The 23,321-nt window shown below is 39.6% G+C and overlaps 1 protein-coding gene across 4 annotated transcripts in view; it reads left to right on the top strand.

The window, feature by feature from the left end:
• Window positions 1-1,548: 1,548 nt before the first annotated feature.
• abhd17c (abhydrolase domain containing 17C, depalmitoylase) overlaps window positions 1,549-23,321 on the top strand; it is a 30,552-nt gene continuing 8,779 nt past the window's right edge. For 2 of the 4 annotated variants that reach the window (XR_014874921.1, XM_085165332.1), the window contains exons 1-2: window positions 1,550-2,413; window positions 14,925-15,104. Coding sequence is in view for 1 of the 4 variants with exons in the window: in XM_085165332.1 (XP_085021458.1) it covers window positions 1,929-2,413; window positions 14,925-15,104 (665 nt within the window). In the remaining 3 variants the exon portion in view is untranslated. Of the gene's footprint in view, window positions 2,414-14,924; window positions 20,289-21,253 lie in introns of those variants that run through there. The other 2 variants (XR_014874923.1, XM_085165318.1) reach the window with 2 other exon arrangements.

Below are 23,321 nucleotides of genomic sequence, written 5' to 3'. Positions count from 1 at the left end.
TGTTATTTATTAAATGGTTAGAACCTGGTACCAAAATGTACATGACAGTCATAATAAAATGAAGTTTACTCAGAAAGTATACCATGTCCTTATTTTAATATTAAATAGCTATAGCAACATGTTGACCTTTGATTTATTGACATTGACGGAGAGGTAAGAGATCAACTGTGACAAGATATTTTTATTATTATAAATACCCAACACAGTAATAAGAATCATCGTTTCCACGTGATAAGGCTTGTTTTTTTTTGTCAATTTTTGACCAACATATAATTGAAATGATTTTGAGGATCTTGGTGGATTAAGTCAAATTTGAATGGATTGTTAACATAACCGCACTCTTCATTCTTAAAATGTTTATCAGAATTCTAAACTTAGAGGGATTGTATTTACATACAGACAGGAGGACATCCGTGTAAACGCTACCAAAACATAACCTCTGTGGCAGAGTCTGGACTGTGAGTCTGACCCTACAGCTGTGGGAATTATTCAGCAGTCTTAGAGCACGGTTCTTATTTGGAAAAGGGTGATGTGGGTACTATGGGTCCAGAACAAATGGAGAACTTTAAGTATAGTAATTAGTATTAGTGACTGAAAGAATGACATTGTGGTTTCACATGGTGGAAATGAGCTTCCTCAAAAGCTGCTGTTTGGGCTCTTGATGGTGAGAGAGAGTGAGGATTTTAGTCATCAACTTCTGTGGGCATCTGACTAGGATCCACCCCCACTGCAGACCGAGGACACATTGGAGAGATCATATCTCTCGACTGGTCTGAGAACGCTTCAGTGTCTCCTCCACATGAACTGGAGGAGGTGGGTGCATGTCAAAGTATAAACCAAGTCACAATGTTGACAGAACTGCCAGTAGACCCATGAGAAGGGAGGTGTTTTGGGTTTTTTTGCTTTAAAAAAAATATAAATTTAAAAAAAAAAAAAAATATATATATATATATATATATATATATATATATATATATATATATATATATATATATATATATATATATATATATATTTAGCTTTGAAAAAAAAAAAATAAGAATCTTGTCTCATGTTTTCACAGATTCTCATTCTGTTTCTGGGCACCATCACCGCTCAGATCACAGGTCAGGTGGTGTGTTTGTTTAAGTTTGTACCTGAACAAGGGTTTACAGTATGAATAAATACCATACTATATGCATCTATTTTGAAGACATTTAATTCAGTTAACTTTAAATTTATTTATATAGCGCCAAATCACAAGAACAATCAAACAGGTATATATCCTATAATAATAAAGCAAAATATAAAAGGTAACAACAGTGATTTTAGTGATGGACAGAAAAACACAACTTTATCGGTCACCTCCAGAGAGCCTAAACATTACATTGTGGGATCAGCCCAAGTCTTTAAAAATACATCTTTGGAATTGAACAGACTGTTTTTCCTTAAAGTAAAATATAAATAAATGAAGGCGGCCTAAGATTTTTGGATGTGTGTGTGTGTGAATTTTTTTTCAATAAAGAAAATGTTTGTTTTTTTTCCTTAAAATATCTTACGGCTTTTTGTTAAGGCAGGATATCCGGTTGTACCGGAAAACCGGCTTGTCACCATTCAAGAGAAATGGCTGCTTTCTTTATTACAATACATTAGCAACAAAGCTACAGCAAGTAATGTTTTCAAAGGGTAGCACTGTGCTTTTGAGACCAGCAGTGGCACAGTTTAGTGGTGTAAAGTAATATAAACGTAAATGTTGCGTCGCGATTTGTGTGAGTTTTGCTGTGAGCCACCTGTATGCCGGCTAGCGAGTAGCTGCAAAGCCGAGACGTCGCTCAGCCTGTCTCCCAGCCCTGCTGCGGTCTGTTGATGGTACACCGGATCTCCAAACAGATCCGAACCGCGTGTTTTGGTTTAGCCGAAGTTAGTAAATCAGGCAACCCCGGGCCTAAATGCCAGAACAAGGCCCCAGGATGAATGGCTTTTCTATCGGTGAGCTGTGCTGGCTGTTCTGCTGTCCACCCTGTCCGAGTCGCATCGCGGCCAAACTAGCTTTCCTTCCACCGGAGCCCACGTATTCCGTGCACACCGACGCTAACGGGGTGACTAGCTTACATTTAACCGAGCGGGCAGACTGGCAATACTCCCAGCGAGAGCTCGATGCAGTGGAAGTGTTCACCACTAGAAGCAGCCGGGGTAACCGGGTAGCATGCATGTTTGTGCGTTGCGCTCCGAACAGTCGCTACACGCTGCTGTTTTCCCACGGGAACGCTGTGGACCTGGGGCAGATGTGCAGTTTTTACATCGGCCTGGGCTCCAGGATAAACTGCAACGTGTTCTCCTACGACTACTCAGGCTACGGAGTCAGCACCGGCAAGCCTTCAGAGAAGAACCTGTATGCGGACATCGAGGCGGCCTGGCAGATGCTGAGGAACAAGTGAGTATAACACATGGGTGTTGTGGAGCAGACAATGCCTACAAGTGTGTGCTGAGATAAGGCCCACTACACAAATGCTTTGGGCTCAAATTGTGGTCAGAAATATTTTGTACTTGTAAATCAGACTGTGTAGTTGTTAGTTTTGTAACCTTGTAAACCAAAATATCTGAAAATTTTATGTGTGCATGTCTTGTTGTGTGTGTTATAAAAAAAGATTTGTTTGTAAAAATATTTACACAAGTTACTTTTGTTGTTGTTAATGTCTGCTTACAGATACAAAGCAAAACACTTCGTGTAAAACTCTGCACTCACGTTCCTGTGTGTAACTTTCAGCTTGCAAGTATGAATTTTGACCCGATTTTTCTTCCTTTCAGCTGATTGGTCAGTGTCATGTCAATCACAAATTTAGCTATCCAATCAGAGAACAAATGGGTTTGGCGGTCGGAGGGACTCTTTACTGAGGTTCAGGTCCTGGAGGGGTAAAGACGCCAGCGTTTTCCTTCATCACCACAAAGGAAAACGTTCTGTGCGTGTCTGAGTTCGGTGAACGTTTTGTCACAGGTGTGCGTGCAGGGACCTCCACAGTCTTTTCAACGGCTCTGCGGACCTCGGGGAGCAGTTTTGTGGAAATGACACACTCTTCGCTAGTCTGGATAGTTACAAAGCTTTCTCAGTTATGATTGAGTGATTCATGTTTTTACTTAAAAACTTGAACATAATACAACACACTCTCATAGAGGATAAAATCAGAGATGCGTTTTGAAACGACAAGGAGCAGGTGCATCTAGTACATGTAGAGCAGCCACAAGAAAACAACGTAAAAGCTAGCGCAGCAGCAGCACTACACAAATTGTGGATTCTTTGCTCTTAGTTAGCTGTGAGCGCAGCGAATGCAACATCTGATGTGAAAGGGCCTTTATCCTGTGCAGTGTGACTCACAGCAGGGTCAGCCCTGACTTTATGTTAACCCTGGACAAACCATGGGGTCAAATTTGACCCCATGGTTTCCCTAGAAAACCAATGGGGTCAGCTCTGACCCCATTGGTTTTCCAGGGTTAAAGTAATAATGGTAATTCTGACCACTGGTTTACCACAACTTTATCCTTTCAACAGCTACTGAAAGTTAAGGGACCTAGCTTGTATGAGCTTTGTGGGATATTTATATAGAGATCCTCCAGCTTCAAACTGTATTGCCCTTGCAGGACCTGAAGCTCAGTAAAGCCCCTCTGACAGCACAACCCATCTGTTCTGTAGTTAAATCTGTGAAAAGAAGAAAATTCAGGGAACTTGAGCGCAGTTTTCCACGTAGTTTTTTGCTTTGTATCTGTAACCTGAACAAAAACAAATTTGTAACTTGTGTAAATCTTTTTCACACACACACAAATTCTCATCTATAGATGCACAAACATAACATTTTCAGATATTTTGGTTTACAAGGGTACCAAACTAACAACTACACAGTCTGATTTACAAGTACAAAATATTTATGACAACAACTTGAGCTCATAAAATGCGGCTAAAGTGAAACAGAGAAGTTGCTGGAAGATTACATGGCACAAAATTAGTCTTTGCTATAAAGTGACTTGTGGAATTTCAGCATTTTGTTTTGCTAGTGGCTGTTAAAAACTGCTGTTTAGGTGCTAATAAAGCTGCCTGCCCCCAGTACATGCTCAGGGCTAAAGAAAGGGTTGGCAGGTGGAACCATTGGAAATGTGACTCACCTGTTTTCTGCTGTGTAATCAACTCATCTGCCTCTGGTTTCCTGCTCATCATGGTTTCTATAAATATAGTACAGTAAGTTACCTGCACAGGTTTTCTTCCATGGATAATTTTAGTTAGGGCTGATTTAGTCACTGATTTCTACAATCGATTTGATTTCGATTCACAAGGTCCCAAATCGATTTGATCCACAATTCGATTTGAATCAATTTGAATCGGGTAAATTTTGCCTGATCACGTATCAGTACATTTGCATATTTTTATTTCTATAAAAAGAAAACTGACACTTGTGAGACTTTATCAAAGGTGTGAGCATCACAGCAGAGGCCTTTGTGTCGAAGTAACTGAAGATAAAACACAGAAAAACATGAAGGCGACTTTCCTGGCCTGGAATTTTATAGCAGATGACCTTAAAAATATTCTGCAGTAGATCAAAAACGAAAGGAAACCATGAATCAACATATGAACTTTACCTGATGCTGCTGACGTGAAGCAAAGTTACAGAGGTTTTATTTGAGACACAGCTGAGCCTTTTGCAATTTTGCATAATTTTAAAAAGTTTAAATTTGTTCAGTATTAAACAGCAGAAATGAGGCTTTTCTTTCCGTAAGTAAGTAAAAGGAAAAAAACAGCATCTGACAGCCTGTAAACAACGGTAGACTTGTGCGTAACAAGCAAGTGAATAATGCAGAAAACAGATTTTTAGACAGGAAACTGTTCTTGAAGTACAGAGAGAGAGAGAGAGAGAGAGAGCTGTGCATGAAGTGTGATTTTATCCTGGTGGAAGCAAAACGGGAAAAGTCAGAGTGAATTCATGACGATGTTTATGTGAAGCGAAGTTTGGATCTTCTTTTGCATCTGGTTCAGTCAATATTGTTTGGAGAGAGATCAAAACCTGCAGCTTCTGAATCTAAGGCAAAAAGGATGTAAACACAAAGCTCGACCCGCGGAAGCATCAGAATCAGCGAGCTGTCGGCTTTCAGCCCCGACCGTGTCCGTGCCGTCGGTGAGAAAGGCGACATCTCACTGATTCTGATCCGTCGGCAGCTCTGCGCTTTGTGTTTACGTCTCTGTGCAGAATCCATGTTCCTGCTCTCATTTACTGTTTTAGCTGTTTGGTGGTTGTTGAAATTTTGTGAGGTTTAACCTGAGGTTCTGGCATTTCGGGCAAAATAAATTTATATTTAAAAATCGATTCAGGATATCAAGTTATCCAAGCCAGAATGTCTTAGAATGAAGTTGGTTTGGAAACATATTCAGCGATGCTTCATCTCCTGCTTTGCGTTTCTGTGGGCGCCGTGATAGCAGTGTCCAAGAGTTTTGTTTTTTCCCCTCTCCTTTTCATTCCGCGCCCCCCCATCATAGCACCATCCAGCTGTATAGAAACTCCGTCATGCTAGCTAGTAGCAGTACGAGTTATTGTGACTGACTGTAAAAAGTCAGCATAAGGAAAATAAACTCCACCTAAAGTTGGTTTATATCTGACCAGATAGACTGCAGGTCATAACTTCTTACCTGAAGTTCAGTTCACCTGACACTCGGACCGGCGGCCGCCTCGGGTCTCTCCTCCTCCTGCCTCCGATCTCCCTCATCCACCTGCTGGCCTCCACCACTTGTTAATTTTACTGAATCTGTGGAAGCTCTGCGATGCCACCACCAAACAACTGAATTATTTTTACACACCGGCCAGCATCTGGCCAGCACCTGGCCAATCCAACACCTTTCATTGTTTATACCGTTACAAAAAAATAAATTTAAAAAATCATCGGGCCACCGAGCAAATGCCCAGTATGCTCGATGGCCAGTCCAGCTATGGCCATGCCATCAGTTAAGCCTTGGGTTGCCGACCCCTGATTTAGAGAAAGGATCAGAAAATATTTCATTCAAATATCAGATCAGCTTAACAATAGAAAGTTGAATGTCTGTCTCCTTCATGTTGAATTATATCGTAGTCTTGAGGGGGATCATTACGTAAATAAACAAATCAATAATGAACACGTCTGGGGTTAATGTGCCTTTTGACACACAGTATTAATGCCACTTAATGAAAACGGAGAGCATCTAATCACATCTAGCATTTAAATGAAACATTTTATCAACGCTTCCAGGAGAAGCCTGCATGACCATCAGACTGCATTAATCATCAGACTGCCTCAGGGAACCTAAGCACCTGAGGAGCGGCTGTATGTTTATTCAATATCTTTTTAATCATATTTTGAGGAAAATCATTACGTGCATGGGCCTTAACACTGCAATTTGATTAAAGTGGTCTTTTACTTGGCCTCTAGGGACTTGGGTTGTTTTGTGCAGCAGTAAGATTTTGAAGATAACCATTTGCTTGCTAATAATTGCTAAATGGTGTTATTGTTCTTTTTCTTTGACGTTACATTTCCGTTCACTGGACTTTAAAAATTCAGTTCCTTGTGTTGAATAAACAGCAGCATGTCCCTGCAACTCTCGCTTTTCACTTATGTTGACTTGAAATAATTAAAGAAATAACAGAGTAGCTCTTAAAACAAGTCCTGATGGTCACGTTGATCATCATGTTCATGTAGATTGTAGTTGGTAACATTCTTCCAATATTCATTGCCAGACTCTTGCACTGTACTAGAAGTAGGACTGTTCTTCTGTAAGTACTAGGGATGCAACGATACCAATTTTTTCAAACCGATACGATACCGATACTTGGATCTGAGTACTTGCCGATACAGAGTTCAAAAAACGATACTTCTAACCCCCCCCCCCCCCCCCCACACACACACACACACAAATGCAATGAATTGGAAGACAGGTTTTATTTTATTCTCTGCCGATAAAAAATAATATCTTAATAAAAATGACCACAAAAAAATTTCAAGTGAAAAATAAGCACTTCTGTTAAATTATTGCAGAGTCTCCACATTGTAATTTAACAGAATATCACTGAACTATTGGCACTGTCTCGAGCTTTCAGAATAATAAATAAACACTTCTGTTTGGAATAAAATAAATACAAATTAGGTTTGAGAATAAAATAAACTTTTAAATTGTTGCAGAGTGTCCATATTGTAAACAAACAAACAAAATTATTATTATAAAATAAATAATAAATAAAATAATAATTGGCCACTAGGGGGCCAATCTAAAAAACTACAACAGAAATGACAAGCCACCCTCTGATTAATGAAATAAGTTGGTATCGGTTCATGGTATCGGTTAACTTTTCATGAGTATGAGTACACACACATTTTACAGTATCGGCCCCGATACCCGATACCAGTATCGGTATCGGTGCATCCCTAGTAAGTACCTTATTGTTTATGAAACTAGCTTTTGGCCTATAGTTACATAATGATCTTTAACAGTTGTAGGTGTAAAATCTCCTTTAGATAAAGCAGAACCTGGTCACTCTGGTAACTCAGAAGATTAACGGTCTAACGAACCAGCAGCTTGTTGGGCAGTGTGGAAAAACTCCTCTAATTTTCTCTAATGTTGCAAGTGGAAAACTAAAAGTTGTGCTTTAATCTAGTTCTAAAAGCAAGTCAGTCACCAAATAGGGATGATAATTGATAAGAATTTAGTGATTTCTATTCCATTATTAATATCACTTAATAATTGGATCATTATTAATACTCTTATCGATTCTTATTGGGTTTTCACCTGCTCTGCTTTGAGTCGCTGTCATTTCTAAATTACATTTGTAAAAGGCCCATAACTGATCATTTATTTGAGATTATTAATTTATGGTGTTACCGACTTGCATGTCTCACCCATTCAGAGCCTTTCTATAGCTGTGTCCCAATTCAGGGTCTGCACGCTTGAAGTACGAGTACTACGTACGGTGCGTACTATAAGTACGGGAAGTGCGGAAGTGAGAGGCTTGTGAAATGGGACGGTATATGCTTCGTCGCGCTGTTCAGGTTGCCTAGCAACCATGATACTAACCGCGAGACACGTTACATACAGCTTTGTTTGACAGAAATGAAGGAGAAAATTGTTTTGTTGGTCATTCATTTTTGTCATGACATCACTTTGATTAGTTGAGTATCCGAGGCTGAGACCACAGGACTGTAAAACATGATTCAAGGGCTTCATTTCTGTACTGAACAGTCATTTAAGATTAGCTAGTAAATAATAATTAGTTAATGTTGTTCATGAGACTAAAGTCATCTCACTGTGGTAATGTAAATATAATATGGCCAATATTATAGTATTGTCAGATTATTATGATATATATATATATATATATATATATATCTCACTGACTTTCAGCTTGTTGTGTTTGTGGATATATGACTGACTTTAATTATCCATAAAATCATCAGATTCTCTGTAAGATTAAAGTCGACTATATGTATATTTAGAAGTAGAGGCTTTAAAACCAAGTTAATGCTGAAAGTACAAACATCACTAATGTCACACAACTTTGCCGACATGTGGCCAACAGCAATGTTTTAATGTTCTTCGTTATTAAACATTCTCACATGAATAAGTGACGTCATATTCAGTACTTACTTTTGACAGTTCACTCTTCAGCCGCTCCCTTCTGCCGTATTTTGCAGCAAAATTATCCACACCCACCGCCGCGCTATGAATTGTGGGATATATGGGACCACGAAGCGTGCACCGGACCACGCTTGATATTTGGGGAAATCGACGGCGCATTTGGAGTATGCATTTGAAGTACACTTCGAATTGGGACAGCCGTCGTCGCGTGGCGGTGACGTACCTGCCCTTAAAATGCGTACTTCAAGCGTGCAGACCCTGAATTGGGACACAGCATATGTGTAGATATTTTACATGTTCTTCCTGATGCTCCAGTTTTTCGCCTCATCAGAAAACATGCTGGAGTGAAGTTGACCATGAGCAGAGATGGTGCTGAAAGTTAAGAAGGGCAGAATAACAACAACCCACATTCATCAAGAATCTAATATGAAATCACACCAGACTATATCACTGTCATCAGGCAGGGACAATGCAAAGCAAATGTAGCCTATTTCTTACCTGATGGATACAATGTTGCTGTTGAGGTGTTGCTGCTGCTGCTGCTGATGGTGCTGGGGGGCAGGGCTGTGTTGATCTGACACTGTAGACATTAAAAGGTCTGTAGGAGAGCTGGTAGCTGATTAAACCAGTGTTATGAGATAATAATAAAATGCAAAGATCGGCGACAGCGCCTGTGACTTACTCTCTTCCATCTCCTCATCTAAACTGTCACTCTCCATTTGCTGTCCCTCTGAGAACAAGGCACTGTCTGCTGTTGCATTAGTCTGTTATTGAATTATCCACACATGTCTGGTCCATGTGTTATCATTACCTGTGCTCTTTAATCCAGCTGGTGAGGGATCCACTGCATCACACAGCTCCTTTTGTCAGTTTCCTCCTCATGTCTGGACAATGTTATATCATGATTAATAATTTGTTTTTAAAAAAAGTCTATACATATAAAACAAACGCACACACATACAGTGACATCTTAGACCTTCTCCAGAATACTGTATATACTATGGCCACAAGTTTGCATCATGGTGCTGACCCAGAGCCCCTTATTATAGATTCCCAGTGCTTGAAATATAAATCCAATATATTCTATTTGTTAATTATTTAGTCTTCCAGAAAGGCTGTAACTTACTTTAAAACTAAATATGTTTCTTAAAACAGTGGTCAGAGCTACAGACCCATGACAGCCTTACCCAGTTAGCTAGCAGCTAATGACCAGCACCACTGTGCAGTTAATAAAAGGAAAGGTAATGCTTTGTCGTGCTGTTGCACACACAGCACGCTCTGTTGTTTCAATTCGTCAGTTGTCATAAAACAGTTTACTAATTGTACATAATAGGCTAATACTCCTGTGTGCTATAGAATACAGTGTATGCTGTACACCCGACTGGTTTTTGTTGCATCAGTCTGCATCTCTCCTTTCATTTGTATTTGCCCTACAGCCCTGCACCGCTCAGACTGCAAAAGATGTGCATGCTCTTTGTGAGCTCGTTCCCGGCTCGTAACCAGCCCGCTCTGCCGTCAATGGGGAGCATTGGTTAATGGCGGTCACTGATAATGCGCCCCTCTGTTTCTCCAATTTGTTTTTTAATATCTTCAATATGATGCAGTTTCTTGTATTTTTCAGCTTAACTCTGTCAGTTTTTCACTAACTGCAGAATTGAACGAGGTCTTTTTTAAATTCAGAATTCGTAATGCCACAGCTTCCTTTATTTAGTAGGGTGTCACTTTCTTTACAATTGCCATGTTGGTCCTTCACTGTCATGGAAGTGGAGGATGTAAAAGGCATTGTCTCTATGGTGACAAATGTTGCCTTAAAACGTGTATTTTGTTGACAAAATGTGCACGTTTCCTATGACATACACACTCATGACTCAATCTTGGTCATTGTTGAACTGGACTCCACGGCAGCCGTCGAAGGTCCTGCATTAATTGCATCGATCACGGTGTTGAAGAACAGAGGGGATACCACATCACCTTTGCTGAAGCTGGTTCTGCATCATATCTGCCAGATATTATGGCTCTTAAGCGTTCTTTTCCACATTGTTCACGGCATACCATAAATCATAGAGGTGGGAATCACCATACATCCCACGATACGATATTATTGCAATTTTTTAAAATATTTTGTGATATTCAGATTCTGTACATAAAGGTAAACTTTATCAATATTCATTTTCTCTAATATCAAAGTCTCACACTCAGTCTTTCTCTCATTTCAGTTTTATTGTTGACAAACTGAACGGTTTGTATTACAGTCTAGTCCAACTTAACTGAATCAACCATCTGGTACAATTATAGCTATTCTGAACTATGCAGTTTATGAAAACTATGCAGCCCCTTCAGCAACTGAAGAATTTGAAAGTAAATTAAAACAAAATATAATTTCACATTAAATAAAAAAGTTTTAAACTTAATTAAAATAAAACATGTCTTAAATTAAAATAAGTAAACTGTCATGTTTATTGCTGCCATAAAAAAGTGAAACACATTTGGACAGTGAAGGAATGTCAGGATTCTTGCTCAGAAAAAGGATCAACATGCTCTGAAGTCAGAGCACAAAAACCTTTTTGTAACAAAGTATCGATTTCTGCTGTCCCTGTATCCATACATTATTAGCAAACAAAATATCACCATGCTACACAGTATCCATTTTTCCCCACCCCTACTAAATGACCAAATCCACAAATTCTTTAGAACTTTATGTTGAGAGATCTTATTCTTAAACCACTGTTTTTTCACAGTGTTGACTGACTCCCGATATTTATCCCTGAAAAACAGGTCATTTCAGTAAATTGCTCTGTTTTCAAGATGTTCCACTGGGTGTCTTAAAACATATCTGTAATTTTTGGTCATTTTTAAAAAAACACATTTATGCCTTTTGATTGTCTGCTGTGGGCTCATGAAAGTCATTTGATAATGTCCATCTGCTTGGTCTTCTTTGCTCTTCATTGTTTAGTAGCCATGATATACAGTTGCATTCATTCTCAACGATGAGTCTCTTTTCCTTACAATGTGCTGTCTGGTGCTCCAAAGTCCAGGCAGTTGTGAGTCAGATGGCACCCAGCGGGGACTTTGTCCATCCATGTGTCAGGTCATAATCAGCTGTCAGGATGACCGCGCAGTTCAGTAGCTGCTTATCAGAGGAAGTACTTGTCTAGGCCAAAAGATTAGTCACACCCAAGCTGTTATCTGAAGAGCTGTTGCAATGACATATCTTCATAGGGGACGTCCAACACAGCACCTCTACTCCAAATCCTTTGTAAAGCTGGATTTGGAAACAGAATGGTTTAAAAAAACAAAAAACCCGACAACAACAACAACAAAAAAACCTTTGTGTGTTTGCTGTGGTATAGTTTCTGTTTCCCAGCACTGTCAGGGAACGGGAGGGTTTGTTTTAAGCTTCCTTTCCAGATTGTGAGTGAAGGCGAGAAAACATGCCAGCCAGAATCTCCTCTGCTTGACATACTAACTGTTTTCTGTCAGAACTGCAGTACTTTAGAAGAGAAGCTGGGAAACGCTGTGCCAGTTTCCAGGTCACATGTCTAATGCTTGATCCACTGTCATACTGTTACTGAAAGAATTTCTCAGTAATTAAATGTAGGGTTGCAACAATTCATCTATTAATTCAAATAATTTGATAATAAAAAAAATGCTCCACACGAATTCTTTGCTTCGATGCTTCCTTTAATGCTTCCAGACCTGCAATACAAACGTATGTAGGAGCAACGTATGAATAAAACATTTGACAACATTAAGCCCACTGAGATGGTGAACTCCGGTTGAGTGAAAGCAAACATGTTTCTAGCATTGAGAACAGCAGAAACTACAGCAAGGCGGGTTCAGTTTATTATGAATCTCATAATAGTGTCATTATTTTAATACACCAGTAGGGTGATAACATCAAGATCATGTTCATTGTCATCTAGATTTATACTAGATGATAAAAGCAGTGCAGCTCCAACAACACAAGAAACGAGTTTATGCTTGAGAAAAAGAATTGTTGGTACTAACAAAGCAGGAGATGAATACACAAAGTTACAATAGTGTTATGAAATGCCAAGAAATGGAGTGGGAATCAAGAAATTCAAAGAGAACAGGCCTGGCAGAGGCAGGAAGCAAAAGATTCCAAAGACACTGGGAACAAACTAGCAAGACATCATCAAGGACAACGTGGACAAAGATTATGCATACTGGAACTGCATCCTTTTGTTTGATGGAACTAGAGCTCTTTGGACATTGAGACGCTTTTTTTGGAGAAAGAAGGGAGTGGCGTGCATCCCAAAGAAACATTCTTCAAGTATATCTGGAACCAGGAATCCAATCAAAGTGGAAGGAATCGTGAATCTCTTTCAAAATCTGTGGGGTGAACTGAAGGTCCAGCTTGAGAGACTCACTCTTTCACAAAAACACTTTTTTCTATGTTTAACCTCTTAAGCCCCAAGCCTACCTGATCTCCTGCTTTTTGCCCCCGTATCAGGGGGCGTTGGGGCTTAAGAGGTTAAGTGCTTTCTATCCAATATTCACTCTAATATAATTAAATAGGGATGCACCGATACCGATACTGGTATCGGGTATCGGGGCCGATACTGTAAAATGTGTGTGTACTCATACTCGTAAAAGTTAACCGATACCATGAACCGATACTAACTTATTTCATTAATCAGAGGGTGGCTTGTCATTTCTGTTGTAGTTTTTTAGATTGGCCACTAGGGGGACATCCCGCGCTAAACAGGCACAGGGTTAGACGAGTGAGACTGGCAGCTCCAGATAGAAAAGAGAAACTGGAGGCTGCTGTAGCTAGGCTAAACAAAATGTCAGCAGTGTGGAACAGCCAACTTTAACTCAGGTTTGGAAAAGCAATGAAAAATGTCAAGAGAAAATCCACGGACAGTTAAAATAACAGAGGCTTGACTCATTTTATCGCTCTGGATGACCAGCCAATGCCGGGCGTGGAAAACATAGGATTGCACCGTCTTCTCAGCATACTCGAGCTGCGATATGAAATATAATAAAGTGCCAGTGCCAATAGTTCAGTGATATTTTGTAAAATTACAATGTGGAGACTCTGCAATAATTTAACAGAAGTGCTTATTTTTCACTTGAAATTTTTTTGTTGTCATTTTTATTAAGATATTATTTTTTATCGGCAGAGAATAAAATAAAATCTGTCTTCCAATTCATTGTATTTGTGTGTGTGTGTGTGGTAGAAGTATCGGTTTTTGTACTCTGTATCAGCAAGTACTCAGATCCAAGTATCGGTATCGTATCGGTTTGAAAAAATTGGTATCGTTGCATCCCTATAATTAAACAAGGCTATTTGGCATGGAGACCCAGGGATCGAAACCTTATGATTAGTAGATGACTATTGGCACCTGGGTCTATCAGGTCTAATCATTTTGACTGTGGTAAAGTCTTTGTATTGTAAAATAAACTATTAAATTTAGAAAGCTGCTGAATGTTAAATGTACAAACACAGGCTAAACTCCAATGACAATAATATAAGAATCTAAATATTTTGCTGATTAGGTTGAAAAAATATATGTTATGTATTATATTGTGTTATATACTGTCCAAAAAAAGGGAACACAAAAATAAGACATCGCCTGAATCATAGTGATTCTCAAACCAGGGCGATCGTGGCTCAAGAGTTGGGAGTTCACCTTGTAATTGAAGGTTGCCGGTTCGAGCCCCGGCTTGGACAGTCTCAGTCGTTGTGTCCTTGGGCAAGATACTTCACCCGTTGCCTACTGGTGGTGGTCAGAGGGCCCGGTGGCGCCAGTGTCCGGCAGCCTCGCCTCTGTCAGTGCGCCCCAGGGTGGCTGTGGCTACAATGTAGCTGCCATCACCAGTGTGTGAATGTGTGGATGACTGGATATGTAAAGCGCTTTGGGGTCCTTAGGGACTAGTAAAGCGCTTTACAAATACAGGCCATTTACCATTTACCAAACAGTCCTCGTTCAGTAAGTGCTCCACAAACTCTGACATTACAGCTGACAGCTGGATTTTCCCGTCTCACTTTAGCCAGCAACAAGAGAACCAGAGTAAAATATGGACAGAAAAACCTTCATCTTATTTATTTTATTTATTTTTAGCAAAAACCATATTTGCAGCCCAGGGCAGCACAAATGTGACCCCTTCAGACTGCGTTTTAGTTTTAAACGTCTCATTTAAGCACTTACTGCTTAAATGGCGTCACAGATGGTTTAAATGAGCCTGTGGTAGTTTATGTAGTGTTTCATGTGTGAAGCCTTATGTATGCTAAGTAACATCACAGTATAAATGGATGTGGCTTTTCTGTGTCTTTGTAAAGGTACGGTGTAACTCCTGAGAATATCATCTTGTATGGTCAGAGCATCGGCACGGTGCCCACCATTGATCTGGCTGCTCGCTATGAATGTGCTGCCGTCATCCTGCACTCGCCACTAATGTCGGGCTTACGGGTGGCCTTCCCTGACACACGCAAGACTTACTGCTTCGATGCCTTCCCCAGGTATGTGTTAAAGACACAATCAACACGCACACATGTGACAGCGTGGGCAACCAGCAGTGTTACAGTTTTATTGTAACACTGATGCGTTAAACCTCTGACATAAAGGTAAAAATGTAACTTTCTGTCAGGAAACTGCTTCACGGTTAGTTGGAGGGAAAAGAGTAAAATTAATAGAGAGAAGAAGAAAAACTCTGAGCTCAAGTCCTTTCTGTTTCTGGAACTGAAAAGTCTCTTTGTCATATTTGTGTGAGCACGTATGTATTAAAACAAACAAACATTGAAACTTAAACATGATTTAAATGAACTTTTAGGCTCCACCTTAGTTTTTATTGCACCCGTAATATAAGGAAATTGCTGATGCATTTATTTATTACCAGAAGTAAATTTCTATAAAACAGTTGCTCATTTGTTTGAAGGATCAAAAGTCAGCATGAAGACAAAACATAAAACACAACAATAAAAGGAAGCACAGAGATATTTGCTCTGCAGTCTTGCAGCAACAGATGTGGCTGCAAGGTCACATGTGGCTGCCTCTGAAGCAGAGGTTGGAACGTAAACAAAATTCAAGCTGACATCTAAAAACTTGGTGTTGGTCTATTTGTAAAAAGCAGCAGCAACAAGTGAAATATGTTTTTTGGGGTTTATTGTGCCTGTCCTCTCTGGACTGTAGCAGAATTATTGTCTGTCACAGTGAAAACCCAACAGATCGATACAGCTTTCATCATACTGGCCCACTCGATTGTCGTAGTTTGTTCGATCTTTATTATTTATTTATTTATATTTACTTTTAAGTAGTGCTGTCAATAGATTAAAAAAATAACAAACTAACTCACAATTTTCTGTGATTAATCGCGATTAATCGCAATTACTTGACCAATAGCCTGGCTGCAATTCACTTTTTCAACTTTATATTTAAGCTTGTAACATTTATGCAACATAATGAAGCAGAATAAACACAAATAATGTTAAATGCTTAAATTCAAAGAGAATTTGAATAGTTTCAGTCTTTTAACACAGCTTCTCTCCTGTGAAATGCAACTTTTTAAAATCCCTATATACTAATAGGTAAGTATACACTCATATATAATATATATTAGTGCTGTCAAACAGTTAAAATGTTTAATCAGATTCATCACAGGGTTACTGTGGATTCATTTTGATTAGTCACAATTAAATATCATTCATTTTTATTCTATATTTATCGCATTTCATTTTGCGTGAGCAAACAGAAAAAAGGGAAAATATCTGCACTTAACATGTTTATTGAACATCTTGAACCTTCATGTAAACAAAAAACTCTGTGAACATTTATCCTCTCTCTCTGTCACTCTTGGAGAGGCTTCAAGTCCTTGAAACGAGGAACCAAAGCGATGTAAAGCGCTTGTTCTCAACGACATTAACAGGTCTGCAGTTTGTTGCAATCCACTTGGCATCAATCAATATGTCCGAGGTCGAGTTACTGAGCCCCCGATGCTCCGTCAGTGGTTTGTCGCGAGCTGGGTGACACGTTAGCCAAAGTGCTAGCAGCATCCCTGACATAAGCTTCGCTTCAATGTGATATTTTAAGCTGGAAGTGCTTCGGTGAAAAGAAAATTCCTTCTGCCGAGACAAACTGCCCGAAATGCGTTGACAGAAACATTTCAGGGATTTTGAGTCATTCTGCATCCAGATGTGTTAATAGCGTTACATTTTTTGTATCGCGTTAATCGTAATGACGGCGTAATCTGCGTTAATTTTGACAGCACTACTTTTAAGTTATTAGATTTGAAACTGACAGGACTAGGGAAGGTGAAAGACGAGGAAAAGAGAAGTTGTGAAGAGGCTCAACAACCGGAGAGGAACAGAAAGACAGAGGAGAGAGAGAGCGTTTGATCACCTGCTGGGAAAAAAACTAAAACAAGCACAAAGAAAACATCACAGTAGGGAAACTACAGCTACAACCAACATAAGCGTAAATAGCAGTAAATAATACATATTGAATGTTACTGAGCAGCATGCAAGACCGACAACCCACGATATGTTTAGAAGCAGCAGCCAACCAAGACAGTGTGTTTGTGAAGTCTGTACTCAGGGGTGTGAAGAATCAAAACAGTGCACACTGCAAAGCGTTTCAAACGCATGTTACCACAAAGGCAACTAACATTATTTGAAGCAGTGCCATCCTTGCACAGACTGTTAACCTGCATAGTGCAAGACTTCACACTCCCGCCTTAGAGACGGTAATATCACAAGAACAAAAACCATGCCAGCAACCACAGTCACAAATGTCTGAGTTACGTGGCTGATGAAAGTAATTGGCCCTCAATACCAACTCTTTAGCCAGGAACTATAAGACAGCACAAAGATTATAGACCAGGGATGTCAGGTTTAGGGCCCAGAATCATCCAGGCAAAGATGCTAATCTGGCCAAAGGTGAAGGAGGTCATAAATTTGGGACTTTTAACTGTTTTTTCACAAGTTTTACAGCTTTTCCTGCAGGTAAAGACCTCTTTCATGGCAATCCATACTACACTATAGTAATTAAGTAATGAATAAACAGTTAAATGACAGAGAACACAATAAAAATAAAAATATAGCACTTTACAACTCCACAACTTTGATGGGTTTTTTTGCACTAATAATGTATTTTCACTTAAACAAGCAGCTGTTTTTTATCTGCATTAAAGTTATATAAAAATTTAACAGTACAAATGCAAATTCCTCGCTGACAGTTTAACCAAAAGACATTTCCAGTGGAAACTGGCCGACATATCCTCAGCATAACCATGTATAATATCCACAAAACTTAAAAAGAGGTTATAAACACACAATACGGTAACATTATGTTGAAGCACAGTACGTATCACTCTGCGAGGCTCCGCCTACGATAGCCGTAATGCTCCATTACACAAGCAGAGTTCATACATAAGGCACACGGGATTATAAGGGGCTCTGTCGACTTTCAGAAAAATCAAAGGATTAATTTTAAGTGCGCCGTATTTTCCAAACAACACGGTAATAACGACGGCCCGCTAGCATGCGCTACCAAAAATAGTGCTTTGTTGTGTATCTGACGGACGAAAGCTAAACCAGTTCCACCACTGAAGCTGCAGCATTTTTACAAACCAGTTCTGGTTCATCGTTTCATTCAACAATCCGCTTTCGCTCTTCTCATTCTCTGTCACTGCGGCCGCCATTCTTTTTCCGCCATGTGTAAACAAAGGCACTGCACATGCGCCTTTTACCCATATTCTATCGCGATATTTCATTTTCTTATCGTTGCCCAACATTATACCGGTATTACTGTGAACGGTATGATATGGCCCAGCCCTAAGCAATGAGTTAAATTTGATACATTTATTTCTTCCAGTTTAAGGCCATGAATCGTGTTGACAGTGTAGAAAAATGACAGACAGGTAGAAATGGCAGCCTGCTAAAGGAGAGGACACTTTTTTTTTTCTTTTTTTTTACTGAATTTCCCGGAGGAACCCACCCGAGGGATTAATAAAGTTTCATCTAATCTAATCTAATCGACTGTTGCTCTTCTTTTTGTATTTTTGGACATTATAATATCTCCTGGATTAAAAGTGCAGTTAAACTTCCGTACGCTGACAGGAAGAGGAGTTTCCTGGCCCACAGGATTAAAGTTGGCTGTATGCGGCCCACCATGTAAAATGAGTTCGAACCACAACTTTGTCATACTTGACAATAACATTAGACGTGTGGTATGAGCATAACTGCCCATTGATTAAAACATGTACTATAGAATAAGTGCTTATGTTTTTTGAGCATGTTTAGTGTCACCTTGTGTCAGTGTAGAACATGACATCAGTGGTTTGGTTGCTGCTAATAGATTTTAGGGTAAAAAATAATGACATAATAAATAATAATAATTTTTATTTCATAAAATGAGAATCACGATTTTTTTTGCTTAGAATTGAGATTCTCTTTTCCAGTATAAATATTTATTGCACTTATTAACTGCACATCAACTTCGTAACAGTTGAGACTGAACATAAAAACAATAAACATAAAAACAACAAATGTCTCACATTTTGTGGTTGCCGCAAAATGTTGTGCTGCTTGAAATTCAATCGTCGTCATCTTTTTTTTCTTTTTTTTTTTTTTTTTAAATCATTGACATTTGGAAATAAGATCGCACATAAGCATGAATCGAGATCGCGATTTTCTAACGATTAATCGTGCAGCCCTAATAGATTTACATTGGTATATGTTAGTTAACTAATAACAGAACCAATAACTTTTGTGCTGCCCCAGGTTCCAACAAAGATGCTGTCCATTTTCACGGTCTGTCTCCTAAGCAGTCAGTGGTTTTACTTTGTTTGGCTGGCTAACATGAGAAAATCCAGATTTTAGCCATAATGTTTAGGTTTATTTAGTGAGAACAATGTGAAGGAGCTTATTTAAGCTTATTTTCAGTGATTTGATTTATGATATATCCTGATTATATTGGTTGATAGTTGCTGAAAGATTTTCTCCGGCCATTGGCTGCACCAGAAAACGTCTTTCCTTGCAGTCTAGTGGATATATATCCGGTTAGTTGCACTTATTCATAATGTTTAACAGTGTTATTCATCCATTCATCTTTTTTATTCATTTGTAACTTGTCAGTGCCTTGCAGGCTAAGTGGAGCAGTATATATTTTCTTCTACTCACAACCTAGTTCCTCTGAGGGACTCTCACGGCACTCCTTGGCCAGATGGAATATGTAATGCCATCATCTGGGAGGCGTCCTTGTCAAATACTTGAACCAGTAGAATTGACTCTTTCTGACATGTGAAAGGAACATTTGCTTTTCACCCTGTCTGCAAGGGTGAGCCCAGACACACCCTGCCAGGGAAACTCTGCAGTCTCATTCTTGTATTCTCTAGAGTGTGCTGTCATTGGACTGGTAAACTGAAAACTGTTCAAAACACCCTTGAAGGTTTCTTTTTCTCTGATGTTAATAGTGACGGGAATGTCTTTTCCTGCTTACTGATACCATCTTAACATAGATGGTATCAGTAACGTCCACCATATAGACAAAAGTATATAAAACCAACCAGCTAGCCATACAGTCGGCCTTTACAAACATTTGCAAATGAACGCGTCATCCTAAAGAGGTCACTAAATTCAAATGTGGTGCTGTAAAAGGATACCAGCATTGCAACTGCAAGTGAGTTAATGAGATTTCTTTCTTCCTAGGTAGGGATGGGTATCGTTTAGGTTTTATCCAATACCGGTGCCAAACCGGTACTTTTGAAACGGTGCCGGTGCTTAAACGGTGCTTAAAGAATGGAGAACACAAAATTGGTCCAAAAACCTCTCATGTTCAGCTGTTTTTTTGTAAAAAGATAACAATGTTAGCCTTTTCTGCAGCTATGGGGCATATATGGTATCACTCTTGGCTGGAAGCAGCTTAAACAATGGAAAAAACACAAACTTTGTCCAAAAACCTCTCATGTTTAACTGTTTTCCACTTTTTCTTTGGTCATTTTAGCCTTTTTGTCCAGGGTGAAGGGAGTATCTGCCATCAAACAAGAAGACAGCTGCATGTAGCTATGATGGTGTTTGCTAGTTCACCTTACATGCATTAATGTAATAACGTGGTTAGCCTACTCAGCGTAAATTACACACGAACAACATTAAGCTACTCACGCAGAGAAGAACGGCTGCTGCTGCATCATCATCCTCATCATTTCTGCTACACTGGCAGGGCTACGGCTACACCCGCAGTAGATGTGCTCGGTGTGAGGTCTCGCAGCAAGCTATCAAATACGGCGCATTTCTCGGCTTTAAAAAAAACGCTATGCGTCGCCAGGTGTTTCATCAGATTTGAGGAGTTACCTCCTTTGACAGTATCACAGTATCAGCTTAAAGCACTTGTTGCAGCTGCTGAGTTTGCATCTTTTGCTGTGAAGTACAGCCAGACTTTTGACCGCTTCGTCTTGGGCATTTTTAATCTGTAGCTCTGCTCTAAAAGAACGTACGTACCTGGACCCGCCTACTATCCTCGGAAACGTAAAATGATTGGCTAGAATCTAAAGTGTATGACAGCTCAGGAAAATAAAGCACCGAAATGTGCGCTGCTTTTCGGTCTGGTTACTACCGTTTATGTCAGAACTGGTGCCATCATGGCACCGGATACCGGTACCCATCCCTATTCCTAGGTGTTCCTTGATAAACTGTAAGTGAGATTATTGCAAAGTGGAAGAATTTAGGAATGGCAAGTGGCAGAACATGGAACGTTACAGAGCAGGTTGCTGAGTTGCCCTCGCTGTGCCGACTCGATGACTGTGGTACGCCTGAAGACAGAAAACGAAACAGCAGTGGCGTTTGTGGGGTTACTGAAGTTGGGCTAGCTGGTATATAAGGATGTGCTACGTGGTGGCTAGCTACACAGCTATGTTAGCATAATATAAACACAGTGAAGCTGGAGGATGAACGCTAACTTTTTTCCACTCGATGAAAGTTAACGTGAAGGTTCCTGATGGTTAGAGACAAATGCAATCACATGGCAGGATGCTGTAAACGGACCAAACTTCAGTCAGGAGAACAACTGAGATAATCCATCCACAATACGAGGTTAGTCATTAATATATTGCTGCATGGGCTGTAGTTACATCGTAAGGTTTTAAAAACTGATTTTTAAAATGAACAGTTGTAATAAAAACCGATGGGCTGACAGTGATCACTGCCTGTTTTTAGGGGCTTGTTTAGATCAAACAGAACAAGATACAAAACATTAAAACTTGTTAAAAACACAGAGTAGTTTTTAACCCGGAAGCAGGGTTCATACGTCATCACTTAAAGACCGGATATCCCACCTGCTTTGAATGTTTTAATACAGTACAGTTGTTATTATAATCACTCATCCTGTTTATGTTAAAATAACATTCAGGCCTATACTACTGTACTTTAATGTCAGTCAGGTGGTACTCAATGTGAAAAGTTTGAGAACTGCTGCCCTTATATATGTTTGTGTCTGTTCTACGTGTGTAATCTCAGATCCTTAAAGAGTAGAGAGTGTGGTGATGACTCTGTAATATTTAAATGTCATCAAGTTGTCAAAACAAGTATTATACAACAGCAGTTTCTTGTCTCCCCATTTTGTTTTGCTTATCAAACGTCATGTGATGCTAGCAACAGGCTAAACAGACGCTTTTCCAGTTGCCTCTTTAAAAAGGTTTCTGCAAATATAAATTCTACATTTTGAAAACCTAAACACAAGTGTTGCAAACAACAAAGTTAAATTCAGCTATTTACCTAAAAATGCACCCAAGGAATTATTTTATATAACCATTTCAAACTATTTACAGAACAATCAGCTGTTCTGTATCAAATAAGATGCCACACAAATGATTTGTGCCACTCCAAAAAATCATTTCTGTCCACTATAAGATGATGGACCTCATCACAAGCGTGATACCTGCAGGCCTGACAGCAGCAGGTGTATCACTCCTGTTTTCCACCTGGAGACACCGTTTACAGCGACTGTGATATTCAGCAGTCGCTTCATTGTTCTGACACACAACACAAAACTTTCCACTAAACTACACACTAACTACACACTGCAAACACGCTAAACGTCACAAATCTCTCACGTCTCAAAACTCGCTCCCCCTCTCTTCCTCTTTTGCTCACTCGCCGCCATCACTCCTAAAACGTCCCCCTCTTCCTAAACCATCAAATGCCATGTTCCCAGTGATTTTAAGACCTGGTCGACATGGTGCACCCAGGTCAGGAAAGCGTTTTTTTGGTTTTGCTTTCAAGCGCTTTCCTTCAAAGACGCCGTTTTTATCATTTCTTCCCACAGTAAACATCACAATGTAATCAGGAAAAAAACATTGATACTTTTTATCAACACAATTTAAAGACTGGTTTATGGTTTGAAGCCACTTTCAACACAACAATTGAGGATCAGGGTCCTTGGGCTGATATAGCATCTTGTTAATATGGCATCTTAAATTGGTCATGTGATTGGTTTACCATAGGGCTGCTCAATTAATCAAATTTTAATCTCGATTACGATCCGGGCTTTCAACGATCATTAAAAATGACTGAGCCGATTATTAGCCCCTCCCTCGTGCTTTACTCTCGCGCTGCTCCGTGTGGCAAATCGAGCGCACCTCTCTGCACTTCGAACACGCGTCACAACAATTAAGAGCAGCGGTCTCCAACTTTTTTTGCGCCACGGACCGGTTTATGCCCGACAATATTTTCACGGACCGGCCTTTA

The sequence above is a fragment of the Neolamprologus multifasciatus genome, chromosome 1 (assembly GCF_963576455.1).
Source record: "Neolamprologus multifasciatus chromosome 1, fNeoMul1.2, whole genome shotgun sequence".
In the NCBI taxonomy this organism is placed as follows: domain Eukaryota; kingdom Metazoa; phylum Chordata; class Actinopteri; order Cichliformes; family Cichlidae; genus Neolamprologus; species Neolamprologus multifasciatus.
The sequence above is the reverse complement of the archived record's forward strand: the minus strand, read 5'-3'. Positions and strand labels throughout refer to the sequence as shown.